General features: G+C 41.0%; 1 protein-coding gene across 2 annotated transcripts in view; it reads left to right on the top strand.

Annotated features, from left to right (window-relative positions):
* The window catches only part of ACPP (acid phosphatase, prostate), a 183349-nt gene that overhangs the window by 111918 nt on the left and 56977 nt on the right, over nt 1-14454 (top strand). For both annotated transcript variants that reach the window (XM_029589330.1, XM_029589331.1), the window contains exon 9: nt 1016-1122. In XM_029589330.1, coding sequence (XP_029445190.1) covers nt 1016-1122 — 107 coding nt within the window. The remainder of the gene's footprint in view (nt 1-1015; nt 1123-14454) is intronic.

The raw sequence follows: 14454 nt of genomic DNA, 5'->3' as shown, positions 1-14454 counted from the left end.
TACCAAAGCCTAGTCTCAGATTTAGGAACAGGCAAAATAAGCAACAGCCTAGAGCTCCAAATTTTGAAGGCACCAGATATCCGGGCTGAAGAGGAGCTTGCTCCTGTTTGCTTTAGGTCTAGGTGTTAGTGCTGCTTCAAAGGGGACACAACCATAGCCCTCTGGAGCACTCTTCCCTTCATCCCACCCTCCCTGTTCTTTAATCCTACCTATGGATGCCAAAATCTTAATTCCAGCCCTGTTGAAGCCCTAGCATATCCTAAGATCTTATATATGCATAACTACGAAACATTTTCTGGGGGGAGAGCTCCAGTACAAAAGAAAGAGGGTAACTTTCAAACCGCACACAGGCACACATGTGCAAACATGCATCAGCCCACACCCAAGGACACGGCTATTTTATAACTTGCACATGTTATAAAATAGCCTGGCCACATGCACATATGTTCCAAATTTTAAGTGGGCATGTGCATGGGTGTGCAAATGCTGCTTCTACCGCATAAATCGGGGGATTTTTAAAGGGGCGCACGCCAACACTATTCCCAGTTTTACCAATTCATCCCCAGTTCACCCAGTTAAGAGAAAGGTCCTCCACACCCCCCTAGTTTAATAGCCTTTACTCCCCCCAGTTAGCCCCGACCCATAGATCTGCCTATTTTTCTTTATTTTTTAACTTACACATTATCTGTAGCAGAGGTAAAGTTATGTGGAGGGGGCCTCGGATTGTGCCAGATCACATAAGTATTTACGCACACATCTCAGGTTCATGCTCTGAAATGACCATGCCCCACCCAGACCAAGCCCACACCCCATCCCTTTTTAAAAACTTTCAAGATGTGCATGCTCCGGGAGATACACATGTATCTTGGCGGCTTTTAAAATCTGCTTGGCGCACGCAAGCCCGACATATTTGCGCATCCCCTAATTAATGCACATTGGGCTTTTAAACTTCACCTCCATGTGAGCACATGGACAAAGCACCCATCTGCCTCATCAGATATAACTTGTTTTTCAGCATGACACAACCATCGGTGCTCTCCAAATGGCATTGGGTGTCTCTAATGGAAAATTACCTCCCTATGCTGCTTGCCACTTTTTTGAACTCCATCAAGAGAATAATGGGTATGTATCTTGGAAGCATCATGCCTTTTATTTAAATATAATTTAAATTGCTATTGACCATCATAACTGTAAAGTGAAACTCATATTTATTTATAGGAAATCTAGGTTCTTTGACTTGCCAAAGCTCCATATATATGTGTGTGTGTGTATATATGTATATAAAAATATATATGGGATAAACCACAAAAATCTTTTATAAAGTTTATTAGAACATCTTATTCATTGATTAACACATATAATATTTTTGTGATTGTATTCAAAAAATCTAGCTAGACTTATATATTCTCATTACTGTAATTATTTCAACTTCCATGTGATATTCATAAGTAGAAATATCAAGAAATTTTTAAAAACAATGTACATATATATATTCCTCATTACTATAAAATTGCCCTAAGACCTTATAAATATTTTAGATGTTGCAAAATATAAGATGTAAACTTCAACTCCAACTTATCCCTATAAGCCTCTGGAAGTGTCCTCACAATGCAACATCTCCATGTTAGCACAAATCTCTGACATTATCTTTAAAATGGAACAGTACAGACCTTCCTCAGTTCTTCAACAAAAGTTATGACCAGAATACCAAACAAAGGATCAAGGTAGAACCCTACAAAGGCCATTGTTTCTCCAGGAAAAGGCTTCCTTGGCGTATCTTTGTTGGGGTTTTCAGTGCTACAAACTGCTGTTAACATTTTGCTTCTGCTGCACACATGCTTCTGCTCAGCCAGTGTCATTTTATACCTTCTCTGTTGAAACAATGTCAAGTTGGAGCTGAAGTTTACATCTTACGGTTTGCAGTATATCTAAAGACATAACTTCTTAGGACAGTTTTATAGCAATGACGAATATATGTGCATTGTTTTTAAATATTTCTCAATATTTCTTTTTTTTTTTTTTTTAGTTATTTATAATTTTCAAAATTAACAATAAGCAAAAAATCTCAGAAATTAGAACTGTTTACAAAAATAGCTAAACAAAGAAAAGAAGAACAAATTTTTGCAATTTTAAGGAGCCTTAAACAGACCTCTAACGAAGGACAAGGATCTGGGATTGGAGATAGAAACTGAGGAGACCTGTTCTCTACAATAGCTTTCAATTGCATGGGTTCAAAAAACACATAGTTATTACACATTTGGCAGGATATCTTAATGAAAAGCTACCCCCCAACCCAGTAACAACTTCCCTAAATTGGAGGAAGGCTTTCCTCCTTACTTGTATCTACTTACAGATGTCAGGGAAGACCCATGTCTTATGTTCCAAAAAGGAAGGAGCACATTAACATTAAAGTAGCACGCTTGTCAATACTTTCAGTAGACTGTTCCAAAAATCGTGTGAAATTTGATCTCTAATACATCTAATGCATCAGTTTGCCCTCTCTCATCTCTTTTTCTTAAAGGGCAGATAATAGCCTTTAATTATAGAAGGAAAAGAATCTTCTGGAATGCAAAGCCCCCTTTCAAATATTTGTTCAGTAAATCCAGAGGAGAGATAAGGAGATATCTGGGAAAATTAAGAAATCGCAAATGTAAATTCTAGATTTATTCTCAAAGATTTCAAGTCTTTTGTGTATTGACAAACTGTCTTTAATAGATGCAATCCTGAATTCTTGAAATGCAGCATTTTGAGATTTTATAGCTTCAGTTCTCAGACCATGATTGATTGAAGTAGTTTGAACATCTAATTGTCCTCTTGTTAGGTCAAGCGAAGAAGAAAGATCTTGAAATTGTTTACTCAGTTTTTTCAAGAAGTATATGGCCCTTCAGATGTCTTCCAGAGTAATAGGATCAAATTTAATTAGGTTAGACTTCCAGTAGTCAGCTGGAGTTAAAGAAATGTCAGGAGACACTGAAGAAGAAACACCAACCTTGGTAGAAATTGATGTCACAGGGAGTTGTGTTGAGAACAGGGAATACCCCCTCAGGAGCACTGCAGGGACTGCATGGCTGGAGCTTAGATTATCTTTTGCCTACCAGTCCATTCCTCCGCAGGTTGAGCCCTAAAGGAGGCAAAAACACATGTCCTTATAGTAAAAGAAGAATTTATTAGCATAGGAAAAGATAGAAAAATTAAGTTTTTGCAACTTATAAACAGAACGCCACAGACCTTGCCCTTTTTTTGTTTAGTTAGTTCAAGCAAATAAAAAATGTGTCAAAGTCCCCATTTAAATTCTGGTAAAAACATTAGCATGTGATTTTTCAGTTCAATCTCATGTGTTTGCCAAATGCTTTAGATGAATTTCTCTGCAATCCTTGGGTGATAATACAGCAGTTGGATGTTTAAAGAATCCATGATGACTTCCAGCACTCCCTGTGGCCTTACAGAGAAAATGTTATCAAAACTTCACCAAAAATAAATTAAAATTCTTCTCTATTCTGAATAAAATCACAGCTAATCTTCTGGAGGTCTATATTCGGACACAGTCCAGATAGCAAAGGTAGCCGGATAAATTTATCCAGCTAACTATGGAGGCATATTGAAGAGTGCAGTCACACTATTGAATATAGCCATCTATCTTAGGGGGCCATTCATGAAATTGCGTTAGGGCCTAGCTTGAAACACTCTCTACCTAGCTGCTATCAAGCTAGATCGAGAGTACAATGTACCAATCTCATCTTTTGTGTACCTTTCATCACTCCAAATCACATAAAATCTTCGCTGATGTCTACTGTGCTGTTCATCTCTCTCTCCAGCAGCCCCAAAATGCAATAAAAGCCTGACTGCAAACTTCTCAACTTCTGATGTGAAAATATCACAGGTGCAATAAATTTGCTGCACGTTGTGGTAAAATAGCTATGCAGGATCAGGAAATTTAACCTAACCAATCCCCCTTTTTTTTATCACGGGCGCTATTTTTCACAATTTTATAACAAAACGATGAATCTAGGCCTTAATTAGTTAGCCAGATAACTGTAGCCAGCTAACTTTAGGATAGATTTGACTTGACCAGATTTATCCAGCTAAATCATCCGGCTAACTGATTATTGGAGTTAGCCGGTTAACTTAATCGACTAATTCAACTCCTCCCAGTTACGCCCCTGAACCACCCCTAACTTATCCGGCTAAATTCAAGCCGCCTAACATGCTAGACAGCTAGAATTTAGCCGGATAAAGGCTGAATATAGCTGGGTAAGTCATTTAGACGGCTAACGGTTTTGAATATGGACCTCCAAATTATTCCCTGAAACTCAGTTTTCCTAATACTGTATATAATGTAAGCAACTATCCTAATGCTGTTCAGATAACTTTTGGTTTTATTTTATTTTTAGTTATCTAAAATGTTCTTACTTGCGCTTTTCTACAAAATAACAAGGCTTCTATCAGGTGAATTTACAAAAGTAGTTTCATGTGATAATGTAACTACTACTGTGGCAATTTTCAAAAGCCATTTATTTGTGTAAACTGCACTTTAAACAGGTAAATCCTATGGACAATTCCATGGCATATATTGTAGCAATTTTCAAAAGCCAACTTACACAGGTAAGGTGTATTTTCACGTGTAAAACCCAGTTTTAAGTGCGTAAATGCTTCTAAAATCGGTCCCTATGCTTGTTTCAGTTTAATGGATAAATGAATTCTTGCCAGGGTAACTTACTGGAAAACTCCTCTTTCCCTTCCATTTTTTTTCTCTTGGCCCAACACAGAATGCAATTCATGGTACCTGGCTCTTTCCTTCTCTGCCTGATTCTGAAATTAAAAAAAAGCCCCTATCTTTTCTTTCCAGATTTCAAAAAGATAGCTGTGATTGGTTACTATGTCTTACTAGTACTCAGTCTCTTGCACATTACTGATTACAGGGATGAATAGGTAATACATTGTTTAACTATGCTCTGAGGCAAAGGACTGTCAATCACCATTTTGAATTCCAACAGTGTCTGATAGGCTTCCAGAGATGAGTTAATTATAATATCCTTCTCCCCACCCCCCCTCGGGGTGACATTGATGTTCAGCTAATGGTACAGTCAACAGGATCATTCACTTCTCTCCAGAAATTTTCTAAAACTTCCCAGAACCAAATATCTCCTTCTCACTCACCCCCTCCCCCCCCCCCCCCCAGTGGAATTTCCAAGGGAAAGGGACTAAGCTTGAATTACCTTTCTTTCAAAAGGACATTTGCTCCCCTCCTACATTGAAGCATTTACTCTTTCTTTATGTTACGTAGCTGCCTGAGAGGCCTTGCATTCTGTTAGAAACGGGGGGTGTTTAGTGTGACCTTGGGCCTCAGCCTGACCCCAGACAGATCCAGGACCGAACCGAGGGTTGGCGACGTGTCCCAGCATGGCAGAACACGGTTTTACCCTCTGCCAGGCCTGCAAGCTCCCAGAGTCAACAACAGATGATGTTGGTAGGGGAAATGGTCCTCCGACTGTTCCAAGCCCTTTCGGACCTGCCGCTTGAATCGGCATGGAGCAGCAGGCCGGCCTGAGGATGAGGGCAGACGGAAGCCTTGACACGAAGACATGAGACCAAGGTTGATGCAACGGCATCACAGACGAGGGTTGAAGCAAAGAAATAACACCAGGGCGGATGCAACGGCATCAGGGATGAGGAACTTGACGAAGTCCAGACAAGACGAGAAGCTGGGAAGGAAGACATCGGCACTGTCTCTCAGGGTGCCCTACACAGCCCACCGTCACGGCAGACCCAATGGGCTTGTATTAGGCTACAAAGAGCAGGCACAAACAGAAGACTCCAGGCACTTGGTCCAAGAAAGGAAAAGTTTTTATTCTTTTTCTTTTTGCCAGCAAAAATAGATGCAGCTGAAATGGTTTTCAGAAAAACTGCACCCCCCTCCCTGGCAGGGAGTAGCTTCTTATACATTCCACATTTCTTATCTTTCACACATGCGTGCTACACCCTGCTGAGCAAGCATATCCCGGCTGAGGGGCTGCTGCCCCCCTCCTCCTCTTCAGTCTGGAACTTTTGTGAAGCTTCTCCCGTGTTCTATCGGAGAGGCTGCCGGGACTTGCAGTTCTGGAAAGGAATTTGCGAGTTCATAGTGTAACATACCTCTAGGAACTAGGGCAGAGAAATGTTGAATCATCATTGTGACATGAAAAGACTGACAATAGAGTGCTGTCTCTTTAAGAGCTGGGGGGGGGAAAGGAGATTCAAAATTGGATTGTCTGAGCATGTGCAAACAGATCACTGCTCAGCTTGAACAGAGTTCCTGCCCTGCTCTGAATTAATAAATATTATCTGTACTGATTAAGGTGAGCAGCCCTCTATAATTGTATTCATGTGTAATGTATTTATGTTAGTTAGCATTGTTTTGAGATGTATTGAAGTTGTTTTTACTTTATCTAAAGAGATTTATAAAAATTGGATTGTCTGAGCATGTGCAAACAGATCACTGCTCAGCTTGAACAGAGTTCCTGCCCTGCTCTGAATTAATAAATATTATCTGTACTGATTAAGGTTCTCTTTTCTGGAACCCTGCTGTGGACGACTTGGGAGTAATTGAACTGTGCCCTGTCAGGATTTGAAGCTCTTCTTTCGGATAGAGGCTGCTGTATTGTGGATTTGGCAGTTGAAGCAAAGAGCAGTACTGACGCCCTCTTCAGCTCTAAATTCAAATGGACACACAGTAGGATACAATCTGGGACTTTGCTTGTTCAGAGACTGCTTAAGGTCGAGTGCTATATCACATGCTGATTCTGGTTGAAATACTTAACATGAGTTATGACAAAGTTGAGTTTTCTCTTGTACTATATACATGTGTTTATATGACAAATGCAGATGCTTAGGAAGTGAACAGATTTATTTCAGTCATTCATTCCAGTAAAGATAAAACTGTTACTCACTAAAGAGCGTGTGGATTCATTTCTGATACTGGGTTGGGAATCAAAGTGCAGGTTTCAGACACAAGGAGTCATAAAGAAAATTGAACTTCAAGGGTTACAACAAATTCTGGCGCATCAACGTGGGGCAGTGTTTTTTTTTTTCTTCTCTCTGTCTGACCTGCTACTGAGCGACCCAGCATCATTAGTGAAGTGAGCACAGTATTCTCTTTGTTTCTTTCTCATACAAAATGGAGTATTGCAAGTACTATGATTGTATTCCTGATAGATCTGTTATTCTGAGTTCTGTAAATCCTGAAATATCTTTAGCAAGTGTAGAAGATGCATTAAGCCCAGCGGGTGTAGTTACAAAATTGAAACGTTTAAGAGCTGAGTCATCTGATCAAGTTTTGTGTGAGTTTGAAGAACCGCTTTCTATAATTATTTTAGAAAGAATGAGCTTAAAAGGGGAACTGGACAGTCAGTGGATAATTTTACCTGTCTTAGATGAGACAGTATCAGAACAGAATGTTGAGTCGATGTCCCCTGAAGCATGCACTGACCCACTAGTGAGTGACATACTTTTAGATATGACAGATCGACTTCAAGAAGAATTAGCATATATAGCTGACAGTCATAAAATCAATATTCAAGATCTGAGGAAAAGAACATCTGCTCTCATGATTGAGAGTTTGGGGTCACAAGAAAAAGAAACACGAGATATGGATCAATCACCCCAGAGTATATTGCAGACTCCAGTTAAAAGCCAAAAAAACGTTCCCAAGTGGCGGGATGCTATGCTGACCCAACATTCTGTGGCAGTCAATTCTTCTCAATATTCCATTCCACCAATTTCTATTCCTGCGGATGTTTCAAAGGTTATAGTGGAGCATGTGATCAAAACTCCTAAGGAAAAGGGTGCAGAGTTGAATCATACGTACTACAAAATTAAAGTTTTCTCTGGAAATGTCCCTAAACCTAGTAATGAAGGAGACTATGAAACTTGGCATATTCAAATTAAGCAATTACTGCAGGATCCAGATCTCACCGCAGGTGCAAAAAAAAGGAAATTAATTGAAAGTCTCCTTCCTCCAGCTTTAAATATTGTCTCTTACATAGATAAAAGCGCCACAGCAGAGCAGTGTTTAGAGGAACTGGAGAAGGCATATGGCAGTGTAACTAATGGAGAGGAATTATTTTTTCAATTTATTGAAACTTTCCAGAATGGCAAAGAAAAATCTTCAGACTATTTGAGAAGGCTTCAGGTCCTGTTACAGAAAGTCGTGGAGCGGGGAATTTTCTTTGGGCTCGCCCCAGACAGGCAGTTACTACAACAGTTTGTACGTGGGTGCTGGGAGGAGACCCTGATTACCCGACTGCAATTGAGGGACTTATTAGAGAGCCAGTCGAAGAAACTGCCACAGTACTCGGAGCTGCTATTTAAAATTAGAACGATTGAGGAAGAAAGAAACATGAAAGAATCTAGGAGGATACGTCAATTGGGAGTTACCCAGATTAAACCTGTAAGCAGGACTTACCTAGCAAATGACATAAGCATTGCTCAACATATGACACCAGAGGCAAGTGAGTTTAAGGTGGGATCTGAGTTGGGAACATTTTCAGGAGAAGATAATGTTTTGCTCGCCCCATTGATCACTCATTGTAGAGCTGCCAATTCAGAAATAGTAAATAGCCCTGCTGCAAACAGCATGATGCGAAAAAACTCTTGGGTAGAGAAGATGCCTCAAAAAGGGAGGCATCATCCCAAGATACTTTCATTTTGCTATAACTGTGGAGAGAATGGACACATGATGGGAGAATGCATCAATCCTGTAAATGCTGCTCTAGTCCAACAGAAATTGCGGGAAAAATTTGAAAAAAAAAAAATACCCAGCATTAGGCAGGTTTCAAATACTCCTTTAAACTAAAAAGGTGCTTTTGCGAGGGGCAGACAAAGGCACCAAATGCAATTCAGATAAGTCCCAAAAGAAAAATATCCAGTGATCATATCCCACCATGTCCTCTACCAGATGATGTTTTGAAACGCCTCGTGGGAAAGGTTTGTTCTGCAACCGCTTATTTGGATGGTGTGCAGTGCCCTTGCTTAGTGGACACTGGCTCTCAAGTGACGTGCATAACACAAACCTTCTATGAAGACTATTTATCACATCGGAAGCTATACCCGCTAGAAGACTTACTTTGTGTTACGGGTGCAGGAGGTCAACCTGTTCCTTATCTGGGGTATAGTGAAGTTGAAGTACAGTTTCCCAAGGAGGCCTGTGGAAGTGGGAACAAATATTCTGTCCTTGCTCTAGTCTGTCCCGATCAAAAGAACAAACCCCTGCCTTTAATAGTGGGAACGAATATTCTCAGACATCTAATACATGACTGTAAAGAACTAGCTGGCCCAAATTACCTTAAGGAGTTAGCCATGGACAAAAATTGGGTAACTACATATCAGACCTATGTTTCTCATCAAAGTTCCAATCAAAGAGTTACTAGGCCAATGATGGCTAGATTGACCAGCACCAGACCAATAGTGTTCGAAAGGGATGAAGCGAAGGAAGTGGAATGCATTCTGAGAATGCCCAGACATGGTCAGAGTTTGTCCATATTGCTTGAGGCTTCAGAAAATTATCCTCTACCCGGAGGCTTACTAGTACAACCTCAACTCATCCGAACTGGCAGTAAGTCGCACACAAAGGCTAGGGTGCTAATGAAGAATATATCAGATTGTAGCATCAGTTTGCCTCCTAGAAGGACACTGGGTGTAGGTGAGCCAGTCGATATAGTGAGGACCATGAACGTTACAGGCTCGACCTATAAGGATGGTGCTAAACTAGAATCTATTGGAGAGGGTAACATGGAGTCTGAGAAGGTGTCGCTAGACTTCGGAGATTCTCCAATATCTGAAGAGTTTAAACAGCATATAGAAAAGAAAATTAATCAAGAGGCAAAAGGAGCATTTTCCTGTCATGACCTTGATATTGGATGCATTCCAGGAATAATGCATAAAATCACCCTGTTGGATCCAACTCCATTTAAAGAGCGCACACGTCATGTATCCCCAGCTGACTTTGAGGATCTCAGGCAGCACCTGAAGGAGCTATTAGCCACAGGAGTGATTGAGGAGTCTGATAGCCCTTATGCTTCACCTGTGGTATTGGTTAGAAAGAAGAATGGTACCTTGAGGATGGTTGTTGATTATCGTAAATTGAACAACATAACCAGAAAAGACTCCTATCCATTGCCTCGAATTGAAGAGACATTCACTCTCCTATCAGGTAGCAAGTGGTTCTCAGTACTAGATCTCAAGAGTGGGTACTATCAGATTGAGGTAGAAGAAATGGATAGGCCTAAAACTGCATTCACCACGCCCTTTGGAAACTGGCAATTTAAGAGAATGGCTCAAGGACTGACAAATGCTCCAGCAAGTTTTCAAAGAATGATAGAGAAAGTAATGACTGATATTAATCTACATGAAGTTGTGGCCTTCTTGGATGATCTTATAATATTCTCGGACACACTGGAAGAGCATGAGGACCGATTGATGAGGGTGTTACAACGACTGTTGAAATGCGGATTGAAGCTCTCTCCATCTAAATGTAAATTCTTTCAGAAGTCAATGAAATATTTGGGTCATCATATCTCAGAGAAGGGGGTGCTCCCCGATGAAGAGAAAATTTCAGCCATTACTAAGTGGCCACAACCTAAAAACATTAGAGAGCTGCGATCTTTTCTAGGATTTGCGGGCTATTACCGAAGATTCGTGAATCAATACTCACGCTTGGTGAAGCCGCTCAGTAATCTGTTGGTGGGACTAACAAACAGTCGAAAGGATAGGAAAGAAGCCCGGATTCAAAGTCAGCAGCTATTGGGTACGCGGTGGACCTCAGAATGTCAGAAAGCATTCGAAATTATAAAGGAAAAACTCACGGTTGCCCCTGTGTTGGCTTTCGCAAATTGGAAGCTACCTTATGTATTACACACTGATGCCAGCACTACAGGGCTAGGCGCTGCACTTTACCAAATTCAAGAAGGAAAACTGCGAGTGATTTCATATGCCAGTCGTGGGCTCACTAAAAGTGAACGGAATTACCCTATCCACAAATTGGAATTTTTAGCCCTTAAATGGGCAGTTTGTGAAAAATTTCATGATTATCTATATGGTGCAGAGTTTAAAGTAGTGACAGATAATAACCCTCTGACGTACGTCCTGACGACTGCTAAACTGGATGCCACAGGTCATCGATGGTTAGCATCCCTCTCCCTGTACAACTTTGACATCGGATACAAATCTGGTAAAGCCAATATAGATGCTGACGGGTTGTCTAGGAGACCACATGATCCTGAAGAAGATGATGAAGAATTTTTGAAATATGAGGAGAGGGTTGCCAAGATGCTATCTCGTGTGAAGACAGATCAAGAAGGAATGGACACTCTATCTAAGGTAATATGTAAGGCGGCATTCCAGAAGCATGATGTCTCTATTTTGACACATATTTCAGAAGATTCGGGAGACTACGACACTCCCATTACACCTCATTCTACTTCCAAGTTTGAGTGCAGCCCTGGTGCCTTGGTGGAAATCTTACCTGCAGGAGGAGATGCTGTTCCAGATGATTTTGATGACCCGGACCTGTGGCCTGGACAACCCACCCTACCTGGGTTTACCTTGGGTGACTGGAGAGTGTTCCAGAGGGAAGACCCATGTTTATCCCAAGTCATAATGATGCTGGAGAGAGGTGAGAAATTTGAAGATCGAGACAGGAATCGGAAGCATCCAGAATTTCGATTATTCTTCAGAGAATGGCAAAAACTATGTCTTCAAGAGGGAGTACTTTTCAGAAAAGTGATGAGGAGTGGAGGACCACACCAACAACTTGTGATTCCAAGAAAATATCGTCAGAGAGCTCTGGAGGGGGTACATGATGAAACTGGCCATCTGGGTTGTGAACGGACCTTGGACTTAGCACGTGCACGTTTTTATTGGCCGAGAATGGCACATGGGGTAGAGCAATGGGTGAAGACATGCGAAAGATGTGTGCGGAGAAAAGCTAGAGCAGAAAAAGCAGCCCCCTTGGTAAATATAAAAGCTTACGCCCCCATGGAGCTAGTTTGCATTGACTTCCTTACCTTAGAGCCTGACGACAAGGATACACGAAATGTTTTGGTAGTCACGGATCACTTTACTAAGTATGCTCAGGCATATCCCACTAGAGATCAGACTGCAAGAACTGTTGCTGTTACCCTGTGGGAGAATTTCATCTGCCACTATGGATTTCCAAAACGAATCCATAGTGACCAAGGAGCCAATTTTGAATCTGAACTCATTTCAGAGCTATGTAGAATAGCAGGCACTAAATCCAGAACCACTCCATATCACCCTCGAGGAAATCCAGTAGAACGCTTCAATAGAACCTTAATAGAAATGTTGGGTACATTAGAGGATAAGCGTAAGGAACATTGGAGAAAATATGTTCGGCCACTAGTACATGCCTATAATTGTACTCGGAATGACAGTACTGGAATTTCTCCGTTTTTTCTCATGTTTGGAAGAGAACCTCGACTTCCAATAGACTTATGCTTCGGCATCAGTCCAGTGGGTCATAACGCTAAAACTCATCACCAATATGTACGAGAGTTACGTCAGAGGTTGAAGTATGCATACGAGCTGGCTACTCAGGAAGCTGAGAAACATCAACTAGCCAACAAACGCAGATGGGATGCGAAAGTAATGCCATCCTCAGTGGAAGAGGGTGATAGAGTATTGGTCAAGAATGTGAAGTTGAGGGGCAAGCACAAATTGGCTGATCAGTGGGAGTCTTCAGTGTATATTGTGGTAAAACAAATTGAAGGTATACCAGTCTATGTGGTGAAGCCAGAAACAGGGGATGGACCCGAAAGGACGTTACACAGGGATCTACTGCGCCCCTGTGGATTTATTTCTGGAAGAGAAGAGGCTGATATTCACTGTGAACCATTCAATAGTACCAAGCAATTGAGGAAAAAGCAGAAGGAGGACGCTGAGGATAGTATGGATGGCTCTATTATGGAGAGCGGAAGTTCAGATCCAGCTGAACTGGATGAGTGTCCAATTACTGGTGAAATTCAGTCAAATGGAACATTAAATCCTAATGCGGAGGAGTTTCATCCAGAGTCATGGGAAGAGGATCCTGTGGAAGTTAGTATACCAGTAAATCATAACAATTCATGCGATTTGAACAGCTCAGTCAATGAAGAACAGCATGCATCCTCCTTGGGGAAGAAGAAAACTCTTGATGAATCAATGACTAAAATAGGACTTCTACCGTTACCTCAAAGATCGCAGAGACCAAGGAGACTGCCTAGTAGATTCGATGACTTTGAAGTGCAATTGCCCAAGGGGTTGCACAGCCACAACATATTGAGACAGTCATATTCAAGGAATCCATTAGAGGCGTGTATATCCATGCAGCAACTAAGTAGTATGATGCAAGAGATATTGAGCAAACAAACAGGGTTAATATATAAGCTGTGGACATAAATACCTGCCGGGGACGTCAGGTTTTAGGAGGGGACCATGTAACATACCTCTAGGAACTAGGGCAGAGAAATGTTGAATCATCATTGTGACATGAAAAGACTGACAATAGAGTGCTGTCTCTTTAAGAGCTGGGGGGGGGGAAAGGAGATTCAAAATTGGATTGTCTGAGCATGTGCAAACAGATCACTGCTCAGCTTGAACAGAGTTCCTGCCCTGCTCTGAATTAATAAATATTATCTGTACTGATTAAGGTGAGCAGCCCTCTATAATTGTATTCATGTGTAATGTATTTATGTTAGTTAGCATTGTTTTGAGATGTATTGAAGTTGTTTTTACTTTATCTAAAGAGATTTATAAAAATTGGATTGTCTGAGCATGTGCAAACAGATCACTGCTCAGCTTGAACAGAGTTCCTGCCCTGCTCTGAATTAATAAATATTATCTGTACTGATTAAGGTTCTCTTTTCTGGAACCCTGCTGTGGACGACTTGGGAGTAATTGAACTGTGCCCTGTCAGGATTTGAAGCTCTTCTTTCGGATAGAGGCTGCTGTATTGTGGATTTGGCAGTTGAAGCAAAGAGCAGTACTGACGCCCTCTTCAGCTCTAAATTCAAATGGACACACAATAGGATACAATCTGGGACTTTGCTTGTTCAGAGACTGCTTAAGGTCGGGTGCTATATCACATGCTGATTCTGGTTGAAATACTTAACATGAGTTATGACAAAGTTGAGTTTTCTCTTGTACTATATACATGTGTTTATATGACAAATGCAGATGCTTAGGAAGTGAACAGATTTATTTCAGTCATTCATTCCAGTAAAGATAAAACTGTTACTCACTAAAGAGCGTGTGGATTCATTTCTGATACTGGGTTGGGAATCAAAGTGCAGGTTTCAGACACAAGGAGTCATAAAGAAAATTGAACTTCAAGGGTTACAATAGCAACACTGTCCTGCTCATATTATACATTCATTGTTCTAATCTAGGTTACAGAATTGGCAGGCAAACTGTGCAGTCTTATCA

This window comes from Rhinatrema bivittatum, chromosome 2, assembly GCF_901001135.1.
Source record: "Rhinatrema bivittatum chromosome 2, aRhiBiv1.1, whole genome shotgun sequence".
In the NCBI taxonomy this organism is placed as follows: Eukaryota; Metazoa; Chordata; class Amphibia; order Gymnophiona; family Rhinatrematidae; genus Rhinatrema; species Rhinatrema bivittatum.
The sequence above is the reverse complement of the archived record's forward strand: the minus strand, read 5'-3'. Positions and strand labels throughout refer to the sequence as shown.